This window comes from Diospyros lotus, chromosome 3 (assembly GCF_014633365.1).
Source record: "Diospyros lotus cultivar Yz01 chromosome 3, ASM1463336v1, whole genome shotgun sequence".
Taxonomy (NCBI): Eukaryota; Viridiplantae; Streptophyta; class Magnoliopsida; order Ericales; family Ebenaceae; genus Diospyros; species Diospyros lotus.
In genome coordinates, this window is record NC_068340.1 from 24,375,618 (window position 1) to 24,402,911 (window position 27,294).

At 37.2% G+C, this 27,294-nt stretch overlaps 1 protein-coding gene, 1 long non-coding RNA gene and 1 other non-coding gene across 4 annotated transcripts; 2 read left to right on the forward strand and 1 right to left on the reverse strand.

The window, feature by feature from the left end:
- Positions 1–981: 981 nt before the first annotated feature.
- Positions 982–3,603, reverse strand: LOC127798009 (uncharacterized). Its single transcript, XR_008022317.1, has 3 exons — positions 3,131–3,603; positions 2,464–2,585; positions 982–1,621 (listed from the first exon to the last, which is right to left on the reverse strand). It is a non-coding gene; the product is annotated as an uncharacterized LOC127798009 (long non-coding RNA).
- Positions 3,604–15,341: 11,738 nt separating this feature from the next.
- Positions 15,342–15,448, forward strand: LOC127798565 (small nucleolar RNA R71). Its single transcript, XR_008022429.1, has one exon. It is a non-coding gene; the product is annotated as a small nucleolar RNA R71 (small nucleolar RNA).
- A 7,296-nt stretch (positions 15,449–22,744) lies between these two features.
- Positions 22,745–26,702, forward strand: LOC127798058 (homocysteine S-methyltransferase 1). 2 transcript variants are annotated; one of them, XM_052331356.1, is made up of 8 exons: positions 22,745–23,251; positions 23,414–23,470; positions 23,643–23,848; positions 23,938–24,067; positions 24,818–25,021; positions 25,113–25,184; positions 25,274–25,396; positions 26,351–26,702. In XM_052331356.1, the coding sequence occupies exons 1-8, from the start codon at positions 23,081–23,083 to the stop codon at positions 26,360–26,362; spliced, it is 975 nt and encodes a 324-aa protein (XP_052187316.1). In that variant the 5' UTR covers positions 22,745–23,080; the 3' UTR covers positions 26,363–26,702. The 2 variants fall into 2 exon arrangements, with proteins under 2 accessions (XP_052187316.1, XP_052187314.1); XM_052331354.1 differs by lacking the exon at positions 26,351–26,702 and having other exon boundaries at positions 22,750–23,251; positions 25,274–25,731.
- Positions 26,703–27,294: the final 592 nt, after the last annotated feature.

Consider the following 27,294-nt stretch of genomic DNA (forward strand, 5'->3'; position numbering starts at 1 on the left):
ATGCCTTCTAGTTGAATGTAGTTTATATCTTTGTAATAAGCTTCGGCATGTAGTTACTGATGCCATTTATAGCGTAGAAAAATAGGCTGTAAAGGAAAAATCCCCCGCCGAATAACTTTGCTATGCAGTTAACATTGGTGTTGTGCTGAGTTTGCTTATCTTGGGCCACGTTCTAGGTCTAGTCCATTCTTCTTCAAGCCTGAGGTCCAACCTAAAATGGGTTCATTCAGTGATCGGTCCAGTATGCACACTCTGGGGGCCTTGACACTTGACAGGTTGGGTGACTTTCCTATTTTTTTAAAAAAAAATATTTTTACCTATTTAAAATTATATTATGACCATTAAATATTTATATTCAACTCTTTTATTTAAATATGTAAAATTTACTATAATATTAAAATTTTTCAAATGTTACATAACATGAATCTGGGATTAATTTTCTTTTTAATTGCACAAAGAGTCTTTGATATATCTACAAAATAAGTGAAAAATTATCTCAAATCTTTTCGGAATAAGCTCTCCAACTCTTTAAGTGAACAACTACTATAGGATTTAGAAAAATTGATTAATATGTAGACAGTATGGACATGAAAGAAGAAGATTGTGTATAATTGACTATGAATGCTCGTCTCTTATACTACAAAGCATGCTTAGAAGTGGATAGAGCTAGGAGGATTCTATTTCCACCTTTTTAAGGGAATATTAATTCTGACTGGTTCCTTCGTTCTTGATAGATAAATATATTTGGCTACATAAATACTTTTGAAAATATGTTTAGAAACTCATTCTTCATGGGAGTAGTCTAGTCCACATATCACACGGGAAAAAATGGATAATGTGTAAAACAAGATATTTGCTTATAATAATTTTCTCATTGAAGAATGATAGATTTACAGAGAGACAATGATAGAATTAAGTTCTAAAATTACGTAACTACTTCTATAATTAAAGAAAATACAAAAAACAAAATATATAGAGGAAATCAATTAACAATTATCATTCTACAATTGTGTTATATGGATCCAGAATTTTAGAGATATTATTGACTTCTCAACACTCCTCCTTAACTTAGAGAATGAATGTCAAGAACTCCCAACTTGACCAAGATTGTTGAAAACATTCTTTTCCAAAGGCTTTGTAAATATGTTTGCTAATTGATTTGATGAAGCAACATACTTTGTAATGATAGAGCCATCTCGTATCTTGTCTCTAATAAAGTGGTAGTTCATCTGTAACGCCCTATTTTTCCACAACGAGCGTTAACTCTAGATTTCGAGAATATTTTTTTTTTTTTTCAACATCGAACACACAACATAAGTCTCTCAATACATATACCTTCATCATAATCATTTCCCGTCAATCCCGATCGTACCTTCTTAGCATATCAAAATTTAATAATAAACTAAGACATGTATCAACAATCACATCAGCGGAAGCAAGATCGAAACCTCAATGATATATAACCGACAATTCCTTTACAATAACCAAATCGATGTTTCATATGAAAATATCAAAATATTACATAACCTCTGAACATCGTAATCATGGGCAAAACCTACGAAAAGTAAACATAGCTGCTACATCTCGATGATATTCTTTCCCTTGGCGCCACTGCTTTCACCTGGAACGTTTGAATATTCCAGGGACATAGTCCAAATTAGATGTTGAATCATCTAAGTGAGAGTTCAAAAACGTTTTCATGCAGATATGAAAAATCATATACAAAATCGATAAATCCCGACATGCACCAGTCTAAGAGAATCCCACATAGTACTTAACCCTAACCGGGGAAAATGCAATCTCTCTAAAGGCGACACAACCACTTCGGCCCATTGGCAAAACAATCCTGCTTAAGAGGGACAACCTCGACATATGAACCCGGGAATCACCCCATTGTCATTATTAGGCTTTACGCTCCAACTCAAAAGCATTCCAAAACCCAACGCAACCCTAGCCCCAAGAGTGTCACATCAGCACTATCCTCGGAATCGACGTCACCTCGGCATTAATGCTATCGCTCAAAGGAACCTGGGGTGGTGTCCACTCGCAGCTCCGCCACTTGAGCCAACAACTGGGGTGGTGTCCACTCTCAGCCCCGCCACTTGGGTCCCGTAGGGTGAAGTCCGTCTCAGCCCCGTCCCAAGTGGGTCACCTAGCATTAATCCTAGGTACGCATCCCGAGTGCTGTCACTCTGGGCTACGTCACAGGTTATCAACCCACGTCCCACATGGACGACACAAAACAAGCCAATGCCGAAAAATCATAACATGCATAAAAATCAACATCTCAATGTGTGCAATTTACCGTACGAAATTCAATGCATGTGTAAATAACTGTTTGGACAACCATAATAAACCAAGCCATAGGGATGAACAATCACAGTAAACCATTCACATGTCACTTAAAGTCTTTTCGGGTAGAACTACTCTCAAGTCAAAACAAAGTTGGGGGCAAACACTCACCTTTGGGCGCAATTCGAATTCTTCTTGAAAAGCGCGGTTTGCCACGATTTGCGTGCCTGTCTCGATTTGCGTGCCTTCTTCGAACTTCGCACAAGTCACTTCCCCTCAACCCTCAAGGCACCCTAATCATCACATTTATCCAAAAATTATAATTTTCCTTAATTTTCTCACAATTTTCCTATTTTTCTCCCATTTTCTTTTCTAATAATCCAAAATAAATATCTATACGACTATTTTATTAAATATTTTTACATAATAATTCATAAAAAAATATTTATAAGCCTCTGGGATTTTCTGGAAATTTTCCAGATTTTTCTCCTATTTTCTCAAATTTCCATAATTACTTTTCCTTGAGAAAATTTATTTCTCATCGATTTACTTCGAATATACTTCAATAAAAATCACAAAAACTCATAAAATAAATTCCTTATACTTCTGGAAGTTTTTCAGAATTTCCTGAAAATTCCTCCTATTTATTTTCTATTTACATTTCTTTTCAAAAATCAAAAATAATTATTTCCCCAAGAAATTTCCAAGATAAAAATTCATCAAAATAAACTATTCATCTTTATAGAATTTCTGGATATTTTTCCAGAATTTTAATTCCTTTAATTCTATTTTCCCTCTAATTTTTTTTATTTTCAGTATTTAAAAAATAAAAAAATACCTCCGGTCATCTTCTCCGGCGACGGCACACCGGAAAATTGAAGCGACGACACTAGGCTGTTCCTCTCCCTTAGTCGATCCCAATGGTACCAATATTGCTCGGAAAAGACCACCGGAAGCCTTCCGATTTGGCCAAAAACAGTCGGCCGAAGCTATCCCACCACCGAACTCCGGCGAATCAAATTGACCCTTGATTCGAACTCCGATTGGCATGAAACTTTCCAGATCAGTTACCCATCACCTTGCGAACAAAAACCCCTTATTAGATCGCTCGATCGATCACTCTACAACCCGATTTGGTATTTCACGCAAAATGTATATATATATACGGCCGAATGTATATATATGCGAAAACACCCTCTATACTACCCAAAAAATTCCCAAAATCTCCAGAAATGATCCTCTTCCCTCAAGGATCAAAAGCCTCTTATTGGTTTCCCTCGATTTGCTCTCAAAACCGAGCAACTTGATGCTTCATTTTCGGCCGAAACCCTTGGCTATTTATAGCCAAATTCGACCCCCACGTGGCCGATTTCCGGCCAAGACTTCTTCCCCACGCTTCCTAGACCACCCTAGGCCACTCCCTGATGACCCTAGGTTGCCCAAATCGCCAGAAAATCAGGCCAAAATCTCGGCCAAATCTGCCATGCTTTGGCAGATTTTCAAAAATTGCGATTTGGCCCCTTTTGAATTTCCTTTTACATTTTGGCCCTTATTCTCAAGCCCCTTAATTATCCAACTATACCACTAAGACCCACAAGATTATAACTTCTCATTTCTCCCTTGAAATTTTCAAAAATTTACCGTTTTGACCTCCCTCGCGCATTTTTAGAAAATTACACTTAGGCCCGACTGATTTATTTGACCTCAAATCCACTCGATTCAACCTGAAACCACTTAAGGGTTGTTCTATACATCGAATACTAGTTCTTGACACTCTCCGTTGACTTTTTGGACGTCGTTTACAACAATTCGGTAATACGACCTAATTGACAGCTGTATTTTTGCTGTAGCGAAAACTGTTCCCGATCTCATTTATTTTATCACTAAAAATCATAATTTTAATTGCTCGTCGGTACTATACCATTTTCCTTGGCTATCTAGAGTCCGAGGTACTCCCTCTGATTAATTCGGTCGTCCAAAGCTGTGTTAGTGTGCCCTATAGTCCTATTTTTCCCAAAATTCCAATTATGCCCTTTATCAAATATCATTTTTATCCTCAAAATTATTCTCGGGTGTTACATCATCTCTATGTGCTGAGTTTTTTCATGAAAAATAAAATTTGTAGCTATGTGCAGAGCTGCTCAGTTATCACAATGAAGTAACACAACAGTAGTTTGAGTGACTTGCAAGTCGTGCAACGGATTTTTTAACCAAGAGATCTCACAACAAGTTCCTGCCATAGATCGGTATTCAGCTTCTGCATAATGAAACTGTCTTCTACCGCTTGGTTCTCCAAAAAATTAGTGCATTGCCCAAAAAAAACAATATCCGGTGGTTGATCTTCTACTGGTTGGACATCCTCCCCAATCTAAGTCATAGTAGGCTTGTAGTTTTAACTTATGAGATGCAGGGAAAACACCCCTGTCTTGGAGCACTTTGAGATAACGCAACATCCTATGCGCAACATCCATGTTAAGGTAGCATGTAAGCACCCACGCCCGGATATCCCAACCATCCGGTCTATCCGAATGAAAGCGTTTACATAGAGGAAAGAAAAATAGACATAAGACAAAAATACCCTGGCATGCATACATATGAAAAACACAACAGCGGAAACAAAACAATATACATGCATGCCCACAAGCACCCTGCTGGAACAACAGTTAAGGAGTATATGAAAATATATAGACACATGTGCCAACAAATAAAAGATACAAGAAACAACTGGGCACAGTAAAAAATGAGAGTCAGAACTCCTAACAAAAAATCAGAAAAGACGAGGGCAGCTAACTGTACACCCTATCGACATGGCTGGCTACTAGGTGGCGCAGTCCTCGCCCTCGACTTTAGCTTTATCTTTACCTGGAATGATGGAAAGCAAGGTGAGTCGCAAGACTCAGCAAGTTTATATGAAAAAGAAGGCTGTAAATGAAACAGAAGAGGAGATCACCCTAGATATAAACCCACATGTACACACAAGCCATGTGACGCAACAATGCAACAGTGCCGCATAATAAAAATATATACCAGTCTTTGGGGCCCACATAAAACACCTGACACCCAAGTCCCATACCAACCTGCCGCTGCCCTAAAAGGCAACATAGATCTCCAACAAACTTGTGCGCACTATCCCGGGGCGGTACTCCCGTCACCCGTATCCTTGCCGGTACTTCCGATAGCCGAGCCATAGGCTCCTTCGGAACGGTACTCCCGTCCGAGAACTAAATACCACTAGTAACCATGCAATGCATATAAAATGCAATGGCGTAATGAGCATCAACGTGATACAAGGTGCCCATACATCCAGGCATCAGGCTATGCTCCGCCCATATAGTAAATCACACGTGATGCATATGCCCGTGCTGGATGCAACCTAACCAATCTAGAATGTTCGTGATCAAGCATAACCAAATCATGATAATCCCAACATGCAGCCCGTACCCATGTGCATACCAAACCATGCAACAAGAATAAAACATAACTAAGCATGCTATAATCACATATCGACAGAGCTAGTCAGCAGCGCTTGGCACCGGTCAGCGGTCAGTGACTAGTAGAGACCATCTGACAGCCTAAGATAGACCGTACGAGAGTCACACCATCACCGAGCCGACGATCCTTGCCCCCATTACACAACCGCTTAGCCTATAAACAACCAAAAAGCCAATATTACTACCCGAACAGCTAAGAACCTATCCCCGGGTGAGTACAACATCATTCCCATAGGCTTGAGGGTGGCACGAATCCCCGTAAGCAACCAACGAATAAAACCCTCGAGACCAATTTAATAAATTAAATTTTAAAACAAACTGTTTTAAATTCCATAATTTATTAACAGCTGAAACCAACGAAGGGAGGTCAAATAAATTGATATCGAAAGAATTGACATTGAGGGTATAAAGAACTTACCTTTCTGAAGATAGCATTAGGCTCGATTTGGCCAAACGTGGTCAAAATTATACAAACTGCAACATTACAATTATTGACAAAATTAATAAAATTGGGATCTAAATAAAATTTCGACCGCAGAGAATATTAGGCTCGATTTGGCCAAACGCGGTCAAAATTATACAAACTGCAATATTACAATTATTGACAAAATTAATAAAATTGGACTCTAAATAAAATTTCGACGGCAGAGAATATTAATTACTAGTTTGATTACATACCTGGATAATTAAATCACTGATTAAATCTGATTTAGTCTGAATTTAAGCTCCAATTTCTCACAATTTCACGTTGCGCGCACAACTCCATTTTCTGTAATTTTTCTTACTGTTCGAATGGGAAATTGGATGCTGAAATCGGGTGAAAAAAACGGCCTTAAATTGGCCAAAAGAAGTGGCCAGAACGAGGCCACGTGGTAGCGCTGGGGCGGCCACCGCCTCCTAGCGAAACGACGTCGTTTCGACGTCCAAGGCTGATTAAAATCAGCCAAAATTCCTCAGCCTTGCGCGCGACCGCTCGTGCCCATACGCCTTCTTCAACATATATAGGACTTAGGTTATATTTAAAGTGATCTTCGGCCTTTTCTGCAACTCGCACCAGCCACCCCCAAACTTCCATAAATCACACTTTCACCCCCTATATTAATTACAGTAACGCCCAAGACTTTTGAAAATCCCACAATTAAATTTATTTTAATTTTTTTGTAATTCTAGAAATTCCTAAAATAAATTAATTAATTATTTTAATTTCTTATTTCCTTAAAATCACATAATTTAATTTTATTTAATCACAACAAATTATTTTAATATTTCTTTTAAATCAAACAACCCCAAAATTAATTTAAATCACCATTAACGGGGCGTTACATAGCATATAATGCGTGTGTAAAAAAAACATACCAAAATAAAACCTTTGAAAGAACAAACTTCAATTGTTGAAACTTGACTTTCAAGAATACACAAAAACAAGACTGTTTTGCTAAAAAAACCCAAATAGGTTGCTGAAATTTGTATTGAAATTTTTTTGATTACAAACTCTAAGTTCTAGGCATATTTATAATATTTGATTAATCCAAATCCATCTAATACTTGTAAATAAAATTCAACTAGAAACCTAATAGAAATAAATCCTAATGAAACATGAAGTAGAATCCTAAAACCTATGAAGTATTAAAATACTATTTGCTACTATTTTCAGCTCTACTGTTCTGACGCTACTATTCCGGTTTGGTTGGGTTAACCTTGGGCCGGGTCTTAATCAGTGACCACATCATTCACCTCTACTTGAGAAGAATTCGTCCTCAAATTATGATACGGATATGACAACTCAACATTTGACAAATACAAAGAAAGATCAACAACATTGAATGTTTTGGAAATACTCATATGATTAGGCAAATCCACAACATAAACATTATAATTGATCTTCTTTGTAATTTTATAAAGACCATGTTTCTTTGGCTTGAACTTGTTATGATTTCTTGCTAAAATCTGTTCCTTCTTCAAGAATATCATGACTTCATTGGTCCAACCTCAAATACCTTGTGCTTCATGTGCTTGTCAGTTGTCGCCTTGTACTTCTTATTTGTGAAAATTTTGCTTGACTGAACTGCTTGAACTTTTTTGCTAAGGGAACATGAGAAAAGACATTGCTCCCCAGTTTAAACCTATCTTTGTTGGCATAGGTCCAACCATCACCATGTTTGTTGCCCTCTACCTCTACCGTATTATTACTATTAGATTGAGGACGTTGAACATTCCAATTTGTCTCTAATTTGGTAGATCTTATTAGAGGCATTCTCCTATCATCATCTTTCTTAATTTCGACTCCTCAACAGCTTTCGAATTCATCCATAGATTTTTCTTGCTTGGAGAAACATTCTTTTGTAATTGTTTCGAATAGAGGTTTATTCCATGACTACCAGCAGTCTCTCCATCACTTAAAATATTGATGCTTGAATTCTCCTTTTTGGTCCAAGCACTTGATTAGCTATAACAACAATTACTACAACATTCTTAGTTTCGGAATCTAATTTCAGATTAATACCGAAAGTAGTTACACTACCTGAGTTAACTAGCCTGAGAGATCCAACACCCCTATCCACAAAGAAACCCCTGTGACCATCTTGCTTTTGCAATCGCAAAGGTGAATATGTTCCTATTGCCTTCGATTCAATCATGCCGAGCCTGAATAAACTGTAGAAGGATCTGCTACTATGGCTTCCATCTCCTTTACAGTCACAAGCCAATTAGAAGAAACACCACTATTTTTGGATTGCGAAGCAATGCCTGAGCCCTCAGGACTAGAAAATACCCTAGTTTGAGTAAACAACCTTGGAGTTTCTATCATGTTAGCAGCATAAATCAAACATAAGTTTGCAAATGTTGAGGTTTCTAGGACAACATAATGTTCGACATTAAGCTCCAAACTCATCGAAAAACCATTCTTCAGTTTATACTCATCATTTCCCAAGTGGTTGTGTTGTTGTGATTCCTCCTAACCCATCTACCACTAGGGTTGGCTATCATACGACCAAGATCATCTTCATCATCGTTATCATCCATCATTAGTCTTTTAGGATTAACTAGGACATGATTAATGGCTGGTCTTCTCGGTTTAACGTAGCCGGCTCGATTCATGCCATTAGTCCAGTTCTGGTTATCATTAACTCGTCGTAAAATGCCCAATTGGTTGTGGATTTGCTCCAATTACTACTGGATGGTATGAGTTACTTCCCGCTGTTCTTGGATTGATCTCCAAACTATAGACAATCCCTGATCATCGTCACGAGGCTAGTTGCTATATCATTACCTTCAAGATTGGCCATTTGTCTGATACTACTTGACGCAGTGTTTATTGAGTGTGTGAAGAAAACACCCCAAAATAAACTCTTGAAAGAATAAACTTCAATGGCCAAAACTTAGCTTTTAAGAAGAAGTAAAAACAAGACTGTTTTGCTAAGAAAACCCAAATAGGTTGCTAAAATTTGTATTGAGAAAACTTTGATTGGAAACTCTAGGTTCTAGGCATATTTATAGTGTTTAAACAAATTTGGCTAATCCAAATCTATCTAATACTTGTAAATAAAATTCAATTAGAATCCTAATAGAAATAAATCCTAAGTAAAATCCAACTAGAATTTTAATAGAAATAAATCCTAATCAAACATGAAGTAGAATCCTAAATCAAGTAGAATCTTAAAACTTATGAAGTATTAGAATACTATTTGCTACTATTTTCAATGCTACTGTTATGGCGCCATTGTTTCGGTTTGGTCGGGTCGACCTTGGGTCGGGTCTTGATTAGTGACCGCATCACATGTGAGGTTTGTGTGGTTCGTGTGGTTTATGCATAAACCGACTTAATACATGCATGGCATAAGTGATGTTGGGTCTTGTAATAGTGAGATAAATTAAGCGACCCACCAATCTTCTATATCGAGATGGGTCTTTAAGGGGATAACCAGAATCAAAGAGCTTTAGATTTTGTTCCATAGGGAAAGTGACAGGCTTTACTCCCAATACCCCGCCATCTCGAAGTATATCTAAGCAATGCTTCCTTTGAGAGATATATAAACCTTTTTTTTGATTGTGATACTTAAATTCCCAAGAAGTATTTGAGATTGCCAAGGTCTTTAATCTGAAACTTGGTATATGAGAAAAGCTTGAGAGACTGAATGGCCTCATCATCATTACCGGTGATTAGAATATCTCTTCATAGATTAAAATGGTTGTAAAGGACTTTCTTTTTTTATTGGTAAAAAATGAATAACTTGTTTTAGATTGAACAAAACCAGCAGCTCGTATAATGTTCCTGTATTCTTTCCCGCAAGTGAACGAAATCGTAACAAGTAATATAATAATTAATAGAATATCGTTCCCACGAGGATTAACTTTTGATCCCTACTTTAACCACTATTAACTTTAAATAGCCACACACAATTAAAATAATACTCACTGCAAGTTTTATATTAACTAAAACTAACTCACTAAATGGAAAACACAAAATAATTCTTTAGGTTTTTGAATGTAGAAATCTAATGTACTAGGGTTCATAAATCCACCGTAGTTCTTTAATTGATTTAATTTTTCGGTGATCGGGTTTTATAATTCTTGCTTTGAGTTGAAAATCGATGATCCTAAGTTAATCAAAAGCCTCTCTCGATGGTCAATCAAATCTATGCTTACATATGAGATTAATTGCAAATATACAAACATGCATTTATCCACAATGATCATCAAAATAGAATTTCACAAGGCATAATGGTATCTTTACCTATTATAGAACCTTATATCATTTATTACCAAGTGATAATCTATATTGAATCTCTCGAAAGCAATATAAATCACAAACACGTTCTAATGGTGGCGAAATATCAAAACGAAATTAGTGCATAACAAACGATCAACTCGAAAGACAAGAATATAATAAAACCCAAATACTTTTAATTAAACCATCATTGAACTAGGTTTCATCAATCACCCTGGCCACAAAGTACTTAGCCTAACATAGTTTTAACCAATGAAAGCATAATAAAAATGGAGTTCATGATGTTGGAGAGAAGAAAGAATAAAAAAATACAACCAAAACTAAAGATCTTTAAGAAAATCTCCCTCTTCTTCCTCGACGTGCCGTCTTCTCCTCCTCTAAAAAGCTCCCTAAATCTATCAAGAATCCTTCCTTATATAGTGTTTTTTAGGTCTTCAAAGTCGTGCCCCTTGAGAGAGCCCATCTCCACTTGATTTGAAAGGAAACAGGCTCAAAATGGCTTTTTTGCGAAGCTTAGAGCCTTACTGCAGTCTTACCACGGAATGCTTTCCGCGATAAGGTCGTGAGCCACAGAATGAAAATCTTGTCACGGGCTTACCACATAATACTTTTCGTGGTAAGGTCGTGAGCCACATAATGAAAATCTTGTCACGGGCTTACCATAGAATGCTTTCTGCGGTAAGGTCGTGAGCCACATAATACTTCTTCAACCACGGCTTTATCATGGAATGCTTTCCGCGATAAGACCGTGAGCCACAGAAAACAATTCTTACCATGACCCTATCACGCAATGCTTTGCGTGATAGCACCGTGAGTCGTTTCTCTTTAATTTCCAACACTTCACCAATGACGTCATTCTTTCGGTGCTTTGTGACATCATCATCCTTGACCCCGAATGGACCTTTGACCTTGCCTTTACTGCCATTTTAGCTCAAAAAATGCGACATCATCATCACTTTTTGCTCTAATTGTCTTCAACACATGCTCCACATCTGCATAACCATATATAGAACCAAATCAAGTAGAAATCATGCTCATTGAATGTATAAATGCTAAGTTTATAGACCAAAATAAGTGTATAAAAGACACACTTATCAAATACCCCCAAACTTAGACTCTTGATAGTCCCGAGCAAGATTATTGACTCAAATATATCACCCCTCAAGTAGAGAATAGTTAATATTTCAAAATCACTTACAAGTTGGATAGCCTTTTAGGTAGCCTCAAATTTTGGTATCATTCATAATTCACACAGAGTTTTCTAGTAGTGTTACACAAATGTTTTGGACCTATTCCATGTTTTGACGTGCGTGTGTGCGAATCCTGTCAGGTACAATATCATGCATAAGGTTATTGGTATCCTAACCCCTTGATGGTCTTGTACACTTTCCCGCTCGTGATATTCACTCCACCCCCAAACTTAGTCTTTTCATTCAATCCCTAGGCACTCTCAATCACTATTTTCTTTCTTGTTCAAGTTTGGTTGGACTCAACCAAAAATGGTGTTGTCTCGGTTTGTGAAGACTCTCCTTTATTTTGAATGCTTCGGCATGCTAACATCTACTAGACAGTTAAACCCACCAGTGTTCTCAATCCCTAAGAGTTACAAACATCGGCACCATTATTGAGATTTCTTTTTCTTTTTTTTTTCTTTGGCCTTGTAAATTTTTTTTTGAACGAGAGCATTTTATGCTCCATCTCGTTTTTTTTTTTTGATATCTTATGTGCAAGCCTTCACTCCATTAAGCTTTTTGAATTACCCTTGTAACGAGCTTTCAGCCGATGACTCCCAAGCCAGATGACCATGGGGCATCAGGTTTTAAGATACCCCTACGGGCATAATCACTCAAGTCATTCAGGCTACAAAGAAAGGTATAAGATATACGCAGGCTCAAATTTAAATTGGTGCACGACATAGTGACATAGGGATTAGATTACTAACCTATGGTTATTGCCTAGCTTCCCTTAGTATGCCTAACACATTCCACACAAAACACGAAGTCAACACATTCCTTAACATTTTCCATCATGGCTCAACCTTCCTTGAACTTTCATTTTCATTATGTTAGGTGATTAAGTTGCTCACAAAGTTGGTTTAAGGGCAAAAGTTTAAATGGGAACCTATGCATTTAACCTCCTAACACATGTGCTCAAGCATTCGTCTAACATGGATAATGAGTCACAAAACAAATTGAGTAGCATCACTATCTTTACTCGTTTCATCAAAATGGTACCAAATAGGTTTCATCATTGATGGCATGTCTACCTAACAACAAGACAATTTTTGTTTTTTAATAAAACCATAGAACCAGACCATACGACATATGCAAGCTGCCTATACTGAACCTCCCCCCAAACTTAAACGTTTCATTGTCCCAATGGATCAAAGAGAAAGAAAATGAAGGAGTGTACGTGGACTATAGTGTCAAGGTTATGATGGTAGATAGATCAACACATGCTCGTTTTGAGGTATTTGGAACTTTCGGCAATGGATTTGCCCTTGTAAGCAACTGGTGTAGGATGACTCTTCAACTGCATTATCACTTCCAAAAATGTACCTACAATGCACAAGTTTGAATATGAGAGAGTAACAATGACTAAGAATAACATGAAGTAGACAGAGTCACATGGATGCCCAAACTCCCCCCAAACTTAAACCTCATAATCCCAAACTTAAGGTGTAATGTGCAGGTGAACATTGGTTTGGGGCATTTTATCAAATACCAAGTATGCATGCTGTTATGATGACCTCAACATTGTTTTTGTGCAAAAATCCTAAAGAATGACACTCTAACCTAACTCAAAGTAAAGAAAAGAAGAGAGAGAAAAAAATGCAACATGCCAATAAATGAAAGAGATAGAAAATTGGGTTGCCTCCCAATAAGCGCTTGTTTAAAGTCATTAGCTTGACTAGGCCTCCATCTTCAAGGAGGCTTGAATCCTTTTTCCATCAATATTTTGTGGGTGCCATTTAATGAACTTATTCCTTGAATGTTAGCAAGTTTCAATCCAATCCTTTTTTTTTGCTCCCTCAACACCCTTACCAACTTTTCCTTTTCATGACTTGGTGGCTTGGATTTCGAAGAAGAAGAAACATCCAAAGAACACAGTTTGTCTCTTTTGGATGAACAATCTTTTTGATTCTCTCCCAAAGAGCCCACGACCACGACTCTATTCTTGGCATCCAAAATTTGTTCCTGCTCATTAAAAGAGTTAGCCATGTAATTTTCTTTAGGGTTATCATATCTCTCTACCAAATGAACAATGTCATCCCTCATTAAGACTTCTTTTTCATTGCCATTAAAATATTTCATAGCCTTAAATACATTAAACGTAACCGTCTCATCATAAATTCTAAGGTTAAGTGTTCCTTGTTGGACATCAATCAAAGCTCTCCATGTGGCAAGAAAAGGTCTCCCTAAAATTAAGGGCATATCATAATCTTCTTCGATGTCCAAAACAATGAAGTCAACAAGAAAAATAAATTTATCTACTTTTACCAAAACATCTTCCATTACTCCCATCGAATATTTGATACTTATGTCTGCCAATTGAAGAGAAATCGTGGTAGGTGTTGGTTCTTTTAATCCAAGTTTCCAGAAAATAGAGTAAGGCATTAGGTTGATACTAGCACCCAAATCACATAAAGCTAATTCAAAGAATAAACTACCAATGGTAAAAGGAATAGTAAAACTCCCTGGATCTTTAAGTTTTGGTGGTAGTTTGTTTTGCAATATAGCGCTACTTTCCTCCATTAACATGACGGTTTCATGGTCCTTTAGTTTCCTCTTATTTGATAAGATTTGCTTCATGAATTTCACATAGCTGGGCATTTGAGATAGAGCTTCAACAAATGGTATATTGATATGTAGCTTCTTGAAGACCTCCAACATTTCTCAAATTGCTTATCCAACTTGTGCTTGCGCAACATTTGAGGAAACAGAATAGGTGAAACATATGGCTTGACCGGTGGCAGAGCAACCGTCACTTTTTCAGCTACTACTTCGAGCTCATTATCTTGATCAATTGTCTCCTTAGCTGTACCATTTTCTTTTTCCACACTTGGTCTCTTAACATGGATTTCTAGCAATTGCACCCTGCTCTTTGTTGTGATCGCATTCACTTACTCCTTGGGGTTAACTTCCATATTACTTTGCCACGTGCCTGGTTGCCTTTCTGTTAGGATTTTTGCCAGCTGCCCAATCTGATTTTCAATATTCTTAATGGCTACATCAGTTCGTTCGCTTCGTTCTTGAAGCTTTGAAATCGCTTCTTCCAATCCTCATTTTTCTGCATTTGGTCTCCTTTGTTTTGGTGGGTTTTGAATGCCTTGATTGTTGCCATATGAAAAATTAGGATGGTTCGTCGAGCCAGGATTGTAAGTTTGAGAAAATGGATTATTCAATGGCCACTGGAAATTTTGTTAACGTGGAAAATTCTGTGCATAAGTAGCCTACTCTGTGAAAGAAGAATCCATAGTGAGCAATGGACATTCGGATGACTGATGAGTTGCTCCACAGGTTACACAAACTAGAAGAGAACCTTGCATCATATTAACTGATGGAGAATATTTTAAGGCTTCCATCTGCTTTGATAGTGCATCAATTTTGGCCAATATCAACGTGTTAACATCCACTTCATGCATTCCAACTACTCTTTTATGTGAGTTTCTATCTGGCCACATCACAAACTGCTTACTCATTGTCTCGAAAAGGTCATAAAGCTGCCCAGTTGATTTATTTCGAATAGAACCACCTGCTGTAGAATCCACCGTTGAACGGCTATAAGGAGTTAACCCAACGTAAAAATAATGATTTTGGACTGGTAGTGGAAAACCATGGCTTGGACACTTCCTCAGCAACTCTTTGAACCTTTCCCATGCCTCATGAAAGTTTTCTGATTCGGCTTGTTGGAAGGTTGAAATTTCATGCTTGAGCCTGCTAATCTTTGTCGGTGGAAAATATTTTAGTGTGAACTTTAGAACCAAATCTGCCTATGTAGTGATGCTACCGGATGGTAATGAGTCCAACCACTCTCGAGCCTTATCTTTTAGAGTATGAGAAAATAATTGCATCTTAAGTGCTTCTTCATTGATCCCTTGATACTTGAAGTTGCCACAATACTCCAGAAAATGAGAGAGATGGTAGTGTGAATTTTCATCACTTCTCCCATAGAATGAAATGTTGTTGGAGAACAAATTTATCACATCCGGCCTCAACTGGAAGTTATCGTGCCCATATGGAGGATAAATTATGCTCGATCGGTTCTCAACAACAGGGGGCATCAAGAAATCCCCCATCAAGATATCTCTCTCATTGATCTCAACAACACGCTCCACTTGAACAAGCTGATTTTCGTTGTGTTCCATAGTGCTCTGTTGTTGTCCCCTTTTTACTTTCTATTCACAACGTCTTTGATGGAAGGTTCGTTCAATCTTTGGATCAAACTCAACAAGATCAAGACGTTCTGAATGTCGCATGCACTATTTCAATCCGAACACAACAAAAATTGAAATAGTTTAGCGTAAAAAATTAAAGGAAGCAACACAAATGTTAAAGCTAATCTTAGCTAAAGTAATAATCAAAAGAGCCAATCCCCGATAACGGCGCCAAAAACTTTTTCCCGTATTCTTTCTCGCAAGTGAACGGAATCGTAACAAGTAATATAATGATTAATAGAGTATCGTTCCCACGAGGATTAGCTTTTGATCCCTACTTTAACCACTATTAACTTTAAATAACCACACACAATTAAAATAATACTCACTGCAAGTTTTATATTAACTAAAACTAACTCACTAAATGGAAAACACAAAATAATTATTTAGGTTTTTGAATGTAGAAATCTAATGTACTAGGGTTCATAAATCCACCGTAGTTCTTCAATTGATTTAATCTTTTAGTGATCAGGTTTTATAATTCTTGCTTTGAGTTAAAAATCGATGATCCTAAGTTAATCAAAAGCCTCTCTCGATGGTCAATCGAATCTACACTTACATATGAGATTAATTGCAAATATACAAATATGCATTTATCCACAATGATCATCAAAATAGGATTTCACAAGGCATAACGGTATCTTTACCTATTATAGAACCTTATGTCATTTATTACCAAGTGCTAATCGATATTGAATCTCTCGAAAGCAATATAAATCACAAACACGTTATAATGGTGGCCAAATATCAAAACGAAATTAGTGCATAACAAACGATCAACTCAAAAGACAAGAATATAATAAAACCCAAATACTTTTAATTAAACCATCATTGAACTAGGTTTCATCAATCACCCTAGCCACAAAGTACTTAGCCTAACATAGCTTTAACCAATGAAAGCATAATAAAAATGGAGTTTATGATGTTGGAGAGAAGAAAGAACAGAAAATTATAACCAAAATCGAAGATCTTTAAGAAAATCTCCCTCTTCTTCCTCGATGTGCTGTCTTCTCCTCCTCCAAAAAGCTCCCTAAATCTATAAAGAATCCTTCCTTATATAGTGCTTTTTAGGTCTTCAAAGTCGTGCCCCTTGAGAGAGCCCATCTCTACTTGATTTGAAAGGAAATAGGCTCAAAATGGCCTTTTTGCGAAGCTTAGAGCCTTACCGCGGCCTTACCACGGAATGCTTTCCGCGATAAGGTCGTGAGCCATAGAATGAAAATCTTGTCATGGGCTTACTACATAATACTTTTCGTGGTAAGGTCGTGAGCCACATAATAAAAATCTTGTCATGGGCTTACCACATAATACTTTTTGCGGTAAGGTCGTGAGCCACATAATGAAAATCTTGTCACGAGCTTACCACAAAATGCTTTTCGTGGTAAGGTCATGAGTCACATAATACTTCTTCAACCATGGCTTTATCACGAAATGCTTTTCGCGATAAGGCCGTGAGCCACATAAAATAATTCTTACCACGACCCTATCACGCAATGCTTTGCGTGATAGCACCGTGAGTCGTTTCTCTTTAATTTCTAACACTTCACCAGTAACGTCATTCTTTCGGTGCTTTGTGACATCATCATCCTCGACCCCGAATGGATCTTTGACTTTGCCTTTACTGCCATTTTAGCTCAAAAAATGAGATATCATCATCACTTTTTTTTCCAATTGTCTTCAACACATGCTCCACATCTATATAACCATATATAGAACCAAATCAAGTAGAAATCATGCTCATTGAATGTATAAATGCTAAGTTTATAGACCAAAATAAGTGTATAAAAGACACTTATCATATAACTTTAATAAACTTTGCAAAAAACTATCGTGAAGCTTGTTTGAGACCGTATAATGACTTGTTGAGGCAACATACTAAATTCTCCCCCTGTCGCGAAAAACCAGGAGGAAGAGACATGTAAATTTCGTCATGAAGATCCCTATGAAAAAATGCATTATGCACATCAAGTTGATGAAGAGTCCAATGATTTGCAATGGCAATGGAAAGAAAATAATGGACTATAAGCATTTTGGCTGTGGGAGAAAAAGTACCATGATAGTCAAGACCTTCGATTTGAGTGTACCATTTAGCCACCAAATGAGCTTTATATTTCTCAATGGTGCTGTCGAAATGACGCTTGATCTTGTAAACCCACTTGCATCCAATGGGGTCCTTGCTGGGAGGAAGAGAAATAAGAGTCCAAGTGTTGTTGGATTCAAAAGCATCCACTTAAGCCTTCATAGATTGCTGCCAATTTGCATCACTAGTAGCAGCTAAAAAAGTAGAGGGTTCCACATCTCTACTAATATTATAAATAAAAGAAAAATGTGATGGTGAGCAACGTTTGTAGGAAACAAAATTACAAAGGGGATACCGTGTACCTTTAGTGTGGTCGGACAACGAAGACGATGTACAATTGGTAGAGGGTATGGTAATTTGAGAACAAATGAAGTCTTTAAGGAAAATTGATGGAGTCCTATGGAGTTGAGATACCCGAAGAGATGGGGGGTCATACTCAATTGGAGACACATGCTCAGAAGAAGAGTTTTCCAAAGTCGATGGAACAAGAGTTGGTGAAGGGGAATCAATTGAGTCAGTGTTGGCTTCATTTGGTGGAGAAAGATCAATGTTCAAGTATGAGAAAATGGGCAAGACAGGGCCAGAGAGAGTTGTGTTATCAATTGGTGTGGAGGAAGTGTCTTGGAAGGGAAAAATGTTCTCACAAAAGGTAACATCTTTGGAAGTGAAAATTTTGTGAGTGTTAATGTCATATGACTTATAAGCCTTTTGGCCATTTGGGTAGCCTAAAAAAATGCACTTACGAGCCTGGGTGTCAAATTTGGTAGAAGGTTGAATAGAAGTAGCAAAAACAAGACAACCAAACACTCGTATATGTGAGTAGGAAGGTAACTTGGAATAGAGTTTTTCAAATGGTGTTTTGTTGGAAAGGACTTTGGTGGGAAAACGATTAATCAAGTAGATAGCTATGAGAACATATTCTCCCTAGAAATGAAGGGGAAGATGAGCTTGAAATCTCAAAGCTCTAGCAGTATCAAGAATATGATGATGCTTACGTTCCACAACACCATTTTGTTGTGGTGTGTAGATGCATGAATGTTGATAAACTATTCCATTTTCTCGAAAAAAAATTTACTGGATGTGAATTCTCCCCTATTATCCACTCGTATTTGTTGTACTTTTTTATTGTATTGTGTTTGAATGTAGGCAAAAAGGGATTTAAGGTGACTTTGTGTTTCATGTTTGTGATGCATAAGAAAAACCCAAGTATATCGAGTAAAATCATCTACCACAGTCAATAAATAACGTGCTCCAGTGAGAGATGTTGTTTTATATGGTCCCCAAATATCAATATGGAGAAGACAAAAAGGCTTAGAAGTAGAAATGGATCTTGTCCCAAAAGGTAAAGCTTGATGTTGTTGCAAAAAATACAATAATTAAATTTTATGACTTGGCATCTACTTGAGCTCGGTGTCTAATGAAGTAAGGTTGCCGCAAGGGAGTTCGCCACAAGGATGCTTTCCTCATGGAGGTTCGCCGCAAGGCTTTCGCCATAAGGATGCTTGCCTTAAAAATCTTGTCACAAGGACTTCATCGCAAGGATTTCGCCACAAGGCTATCGCCACAAGGATCTCGCTAAAAGGACTTTGCCGCAAGGATCTTATCACAAGGACTTCACCTTAAGGGTCTTCGCCGCAAAAGTCTCGCCACAAGAATATTTCCCAGCTAATACTTCAAAATTGGTTAGAAGGCTCGCGGGAATCCTCGCACGCGATGACCCGCCGATGCTTAAGTCAGTGCCGAATGGAGATAATTGTTCGTGAAAATAGTAAAAATGTAGTCAATGTGTCAAAATTTTATCGAATTTCAGAGTCCCTTTAAATGTCATGTAACTGGGTATTTATATAGCACACATCACGAAGGGATTAGGTGTCAACACGTGTCAGTCATCTAGCGACGAGAGGGCTTGCCATGAGTCCCAACCTTGTTGTGAGCCTCCGCTATGCCGCAAAGCCCGGCCTTGCCACGAGGCTATGTTGTTGCGAGCCTGCCATTGTCACAAGCCCTTCGTTTCCACGAGGCCTTCTTGCAACGAGGGCCCTTTACCGCAAGGCCATGTTACTGCGAGGCCTTTGTTGTCGTGAGGCCACGTATTCGCCAGGGTGCCTTGTCGCGATCTTGTCATTATCGCAAGCCATTTGTTACCGCGAGGCTTGGCCTTTCCGTTGTCAACAATTCATTGTCACTTGGATCCAAGAGATTTCAACAAACCTATTGAATGAGTAGCTGTGTTGGCTTATGAAGTCTCTGGCTCAACCGCCTTTTCATTCATAACAGAAAAAATTTGTTGATATTGAACTTGTGAAAGGTTGGGCATAGCTATTTGTAGTTCTTGCATGGAAAGTCCAATTTTCACATTATTGACAGAGGAAGAAGTCCATTTTCTAGTGCTGTCACCTTTGGATCTATTGGATTTGTGAAGACGATGTCCCTCTAAATATCCATGGATCTTAGAACATGTCTCCTTGGTGTGATAATCTCGACCACAGTGACTACAATGTAGTGGTTTACGCCTCGGCTTTGTTGTATGCTGGTTTGCGCCCTGGCTTTGGATAACCATGGTTGCAACGTCGATGGTTCCTCGTGATGTACTCAATTCACATTGTTTCTCTTCTTGGGAGATCAACAAGCAAGCCTTTCAAAGATTTGGCAAAGGTCGCATCAATAGAATTTGTCCACGTATGGCACCATATGATTCGTGCAAACCCATGAGAAATTGTATCAATGCATTTCTCTCTTCACATTCCAAATGCTTTTTCATAACACCACAACTACAGGGAGAAAAATCATTATAAGAAGCTAACTCATCCCAAAGACTCTTCAGTCTTGTGTAATAGGCTGCAATCGACATTGTTTCTTGGCAGAGAGATGAGATGTCACGTTGTAGTTGAAAAATCCTTGCTGCATTGCTTTGGGCGAATCATTCTTGAAGGTCTTGCCATACTTTCGATGTTGTAATTAAATATATGACGCTATCAGTGATCGTCGGCTCAACGAAATTAAGAATCCATGATATGATCGTGTCATTACATCGTTGTCACAAAGAATATTCATCTGGGTTTGTTTTTATAGAAAGGACTTTGATAGAACCATCAACAAAGCCTAGCTTGTTCTTCGCGTTGAGAGAGATTTGCATTGATCGAGATCACGTTGCATAGTTGTCTACATTGAGAGGCTTGGAAACAAGAACCATCCCGAGATAATTCGAATGATGTATAAAAAAAGGATTAGATGTGTCACTGGAATTGGAGCTTGATCCACCACCATTTCTTGGTAAAGTTTTTGCAACGTTACTCATGGTGGAGAAAAATGGACTTAGAACTAAAATTTGCAAAAAAAAAAGATTATCGACTAAGACAAAAAGACTAGGAATTCCCAATGTTCTGATACCATGTAAAATAAGATATTCAGCCATAATAATTTTCTTATTGAAGAATGATAGATTTATAAAGAGAGAATGTTAGAATTAAGTTCCTAAAATTACGTAATTACTCCTATAATTAAAAGAAATACAAAAGGAAAATATATACAAGAAATCAATTAACAATTATTATTCCACAATTGTGTTACACGCATCCAAAATTTTAGGAATATTATTGACTTCTCAACATAATAAACGTGGTTGCTATTAATGTTTTCAGTTAACAGGGCATGTGACAAGGTGCAATGAACATCCCTATCAATTACTTTATTGGGAGAAAATTATATAAATAATGCTGTTTATTTAAATTAAAAATAAATTTTTAATTTAGTTGGCACATTTTTATTGAAAAATAAAAAGATATAAGTGTTTATATTTATATTGCACCTTTTTATTTTTTAATAAAAATGTATCAGTTAGACTGAAAATTTATTTTTAATTTAAATAAATAACATTCCTCAAACTACATAAATGTATCTGAAATAAAATCCCAGGGATGGTTCACCATACTTGGACGTTTGGCCGAAGTAGCTTGGTTGGTTGGGAATGGACAGGATCAAAGTCAAGGCCCTCTATTCTCACCAACCCCCAATTCCTTTTCAAATAAACATGATTCTCACCTATTTCTTTCCTTCTAAACCCTGCAAAAATTCAAGGAGTTTTTAGTAATATAAAATCAGAAAAAAAGAAGTGAAAATTTTCTTTCCATCCATCTTTCTTAGCGACTATCATGATAATCAAATATTGTGTAAGGTGGTTTATTTTGGTTCGGTGAGAAATAATATTAGTACTCTAATTAAATATCAAATAAATAAAGTCGGTGAGAAAGCAACTGGAGAAGCCGGTTGGAAATTAGAGACCGGCATTAAGATTTTTTTTTAAATTAAAGACTGGCGCAATTGGACCGAAATTGGAAGTCAAAATGATGACTCAGGTCCAGTCCCAATTTACACAAACTAATGGCCCAAATAAAATAAATGAAGGGCACCCGATGAAGTTAAGACTAGAAGCAATAGTCAAAACATCGAATAGATATTGACCATCATACAATTCCGTTTCATTTTTGCACCCTCTATATATTTAGATTAGAAAGCTTTCAAAGATACTATAGATTACGGTCAACCTGACTTAAGTACTAATTTATAATTAATCTTAATACAAAATTAAAATTAAAGAATGAATTTAGAAACCCGGCCCATTTAATGGAAAGAAATGTGTTGTAATGAATTTGTGATTGTAAAAGAGTAATGCGGATGGCACGGCACGTCTCAAAGTTAGATTTGTACCTAACTAGGATTGAGAATGGAACCGTAAAGATGGCCAAGTGAAAGATTAGGACACAACATAGATTCGTAAAGCGTCCGCATTCACATTTCATTGAAGAATCCATTGACGCGTTAAACTAAAGAAAGTAGTTTCCTCCGACATCGGCGCCATTAAAGTACCCGAATCCTGCTGTCTTCCCGCTGTTTCCTTATGATTCAGCCGGTGAATTTTCATATATATATGTTTGTGTGTGTGTGTGTGTATACGTATAGACACACACACATATAGCATATATTGATAGATTTGGAGAGAGAGAGAAAGAGAGAGAGAGAGAGAGAGAGAGAGAGGAACAGAGAAAGAGATAGAGATGAGGATTGAGAAGGCGAGAGGGTTCCTGGAGGATCTGATAGAGAAGGCGGGGGGTTGCGCCGTCGTAGACGGAGGCTTTGCCACCCAGCTCGAGAAGCACGGCGCCGCCATCAATGACTCTCTTTGGAGCGCTGTTTGCTTGATGAAAGACCCGGATCTCATCAAACGGGTCTCTCCCTCTCTCTCTCTCTCTCTCTCTCTCTCTCTCTCTCTCTGTGTGTTGTTTACATAGATGTGTATATAGAACGAAAGTTGGATTTTTTGTTAGCTGATGTTTTTGATCTGCGACAAAACATGTTCATTTGAATATGTTGAAATTGTATGGTTACAGGTTCATTTGGAGTATTTGGAGGCTGGTGCAGACATATTAGTGACTTCTTCTTATCAGGTAATTCGCTGTTTAACTCGGAGTTTGTTTGTGTTCTTTTCTTAATTATTATTTTATGAATTCATATGGAAGAATGAAAAAACATCGGAAATGCAGCAAACAACCACTTTCAAAATGTTTGACAGAGGATTATAAAAAAATTATTAATTTAGAAACCACATTGTTTTTATAGGCCACCCTTCCAGGATTCATGTCAAAGGGATTATCCATTGAAGAAGCCGAATCATTGCTCAAAAAGAGTGTCAAACTGGCTGTGGATGCGCGTGACAAGTTCTGGGATGCCAAGAGAAGAGTTTCTGGGCATAGCTATAACAGGGCTTTGGTTGCAGCCTCCATTGGAAGCTATGGAGCTTATCTTGCCGACGGTTCAGAGTACAGGTATTTTCCAAAACGTAGTAGGCTTTGCACTTTGATACCGATGTTATTAGTTATATATCTGATGATGGAAATGTGTCGTTTGCTTCCAGTGGAAATTATGGACCTAATGTGGATTTAGAGAAGCTGAAGGACTTCCACCGCCGGAGATTGCAAGTTATTGTGGAGGCAGGGCCTGATTTGCTTGCTTTTGAGACCATCCCCAATAAACTAGAAGCTCAGGTACACTAATAATCCCTGTGCATTTAACCATCAAGATAGTAGTTCAAATGACATGATATATAGTAGCCTCCTTTGAGCCTCTTTATCCTCAGGGCCTTGATTGGTTGCACACCATAAGATTATTCCGCGAGCCGGGACCCCTAATGATGTTGCCACCGGTGTTGTTGAATCCTAACCTGTAAGGGGTAGTGGGAGAAGATTATCTTGGGCTACTGGTATCGTAGGCCCCCTTAGTGAGATTATCCAGGGCATAGTTGGGGAAGATTAATACGAAATTAGTTCTACCAAATCTAACTTAATGCGTAGCACAAGGAATTAGGTTTGTTCTTTCAGTACACAGTTGTCCTTGAAATTTGCTTGCCTCTTTTAAAGAGAGAGAACCCTATGCATTTAAAGCGGACAACTCGCTGGAAGGGAGCTTGTCGATGGATGGCACTCTTAGAATCAATCACAGAAAAGGGAATTCTTTGTTTCCTATCTAAGTTTTGCTTCGTGGATTAGTTTTTAGAAAAATAATTGAAATGACAACGGAGATGCAATTAAATAATAAGAATTATTGAGTGAATGAGATTAGTCAGCGCTTCGTGAAGCTTAACAAGTGGGGAGCCGGAATTTCTACCCTAAAAAACTTCAGAAGAGAGAGAAGATATTGTATTATATTCCAGATAGATCAATATCTGCCAGACGTGCCTTGATTAACAGTGACAAATAAGCGTTGAAACTGCTTCTTGTTTTAAACAAAACTTGCAGGCCTGCGTCGAGTTGCTTGAAGAAGAAAACATCGAAATCCCAGCTTGGATCTGTTTCAGCTCTGTAGATGGCGACAATGCACCTTCAGGAGAGAGCTTCAAGGACTGCATTGATATTATAAATGGCAGCCAGAGAGTTGCAGCCATTGGAATCAATTGCGCGCCACCCCATTTTATCCAGGGTCTAATTGAGAAATTTAAGCAGGTAATTTCCAGCAATAGTATGTCATTAACTATAGAACAGAGTTGAGATCAATATTGTAAATGTTTATTTTTCTTCTCGTTGTTGCATGCAGCTAACTGAGAAGATTATAGTTGTTTATCCCAATAGCGGCGAGGTATGGGATGGCAGAGCTAAGAAATGGCTGGTGAGTGAGTGTCATTTTGGAACAAAGACTCTAGTGTGTTTTTATGAATATTGAACCGAATTCAAATCAGCCTTTGTTTGGATTGGCAGCCATCAAAGTGTTTTGGCGATGACAAGTTGAATTTGTTGGCCACAAGATGGCGCGACTCGGGAGCTAAACTCATTGGAGGATGTTGTCGAACTACGCCTTCTACCATTCTAGCCATCTCCAAGGTGTTGAAGCAAAGTCCACGGTCATGATATAAGCCCGGTTCACAAATAGCTATTCTTTAAGCCCATCTTCTGTTTAGACCCTTTCCGGTATTTAGGCCAAGTCAGAAAGGTAGTGGTAGGGACAACTAAATGACCCTACTACCTGAATGCGACCAAAATAACTTATACCCGTTGAGAGAGAAATAGAATGAGATGAAGGTCTTGACAGGCTTGCAGTGTAACTTGACCTTGACCCCAATTCTATAAAGTGCAAGTAAATTACAGAAAAAACAATCAAATCTGGCTTCAATATCAGCCTTCTGAGTATCTATCTAATTGTTGATTCTCAGATTGAATCGAGTTTGAACTTGCACAGAGAAATATCTTCATTCCTCCATGGTTCTAAATTACCTTACAATTTGGAAATACTAGAGAAGTAGAGATTACAAAAACGGTTCTAATAGAATGTTTGAATTTTTTCATTATGTGTGCATTATTAATTGGATCTTGTTTTTTAAGAAAAAGTTAGTTGGGCTATAGCTTAACAATGCCTGAAGGCTCAAATAGATTATATGTGATCATAATTGGACAATGGACTTGGTGCACCTTAATGGACTTAGACCTATTTATATATATATGATTTGTGGAATAAATGTAGACCCAATAGAGTTTTGTGATGGATAAAATCCTATTGGCTCTCTATATATATATGGCTAGGTTCCATCTTCTCTTTAATAAATTTATTGCACCATTTTCTTCCCACTAAGAAAAGGTCAAGGCATAAGAGTAGAGAAGAAGAGGAAGATCTAGTCTGGTGCAGTGCATTTGTGCTTGCCATTACAATCAAGATTTTCATCGCTGTTATGGAGCATAGATGTATTATTCTTCTTTATTGATATTAGTGTTTTGTATGATATATGCATTTAATATATATATTGTGAAGTATTTAAATTCTAACATTGAATTCTTCTACAGGCCATGAACTGATTAGGCAAAGCTGCAGATGACAAAAATATAGCAACGGGCCTTGAAGTAGGAGTAGAGCTGTCCCAACCAATTTGGGGGCTCTAGGTGAAAAAAGTTTTTGAGACTTTTTTAAAAGTATTAATTTTTTATAAAAAATAAATAATACATATTTTTTTCAAAAAAAATTATCATTTCATTAAATTAAAAAAAAAGTTGAAGGTCAATCCACTACAAAATTCATTAATTTTTTATTTCAATCAATTACATAATTGATGTCATTTTTTATTTTTATTTATTATTTTTTTTTAAAAAAACTTGAAAATATCTTTTAATTTTACTAAATTTGTATTCAACGTCAAATAAAAAAATATTATTGGTAGACCTACATTAATTCAATCATTACAATTATTAGTTATAAATTAGATGAGTAATTTAATTAAATATTAAAAATAACCTAATGATTTTTTTTTTTAAATTTACATTAGACCCATAAAAAATATATTATAAATTTATATTAGACTACATCTCAAATCACCTATATTAAATAAAAATTGTTGGAGATACATGTTGGTTGAAAAGTAACAAAAATAAAAAATAAAAACAGCTAGCTAGCTTAACTGTTAATCAATAATCACAACACAACAATCAACAAATTAAAATCAAAAAAATATCCACACAATAATACAAAAACCTGAAAAATAATATATATATTGTACACCCAAAAATAAAAATTTAAAAAAAAATCAAAGTTACCAAACACAGATGTTGTTGCTGTCTACAGTCTATTGAAGCGGCGAAGCCTAAAGATTGAAATTGAAGGCTTGAAGCGAGGCTACAAATTGCACTGTGAATTTGTGAAAATTGAGTCTAAAGCCTGAACTCTGAAGCAAGTAAGAGCACGCGCGAGAGCAAGAAGGACACTGAGTAGTGTGAAGAAGAAGAAGAATACGTAG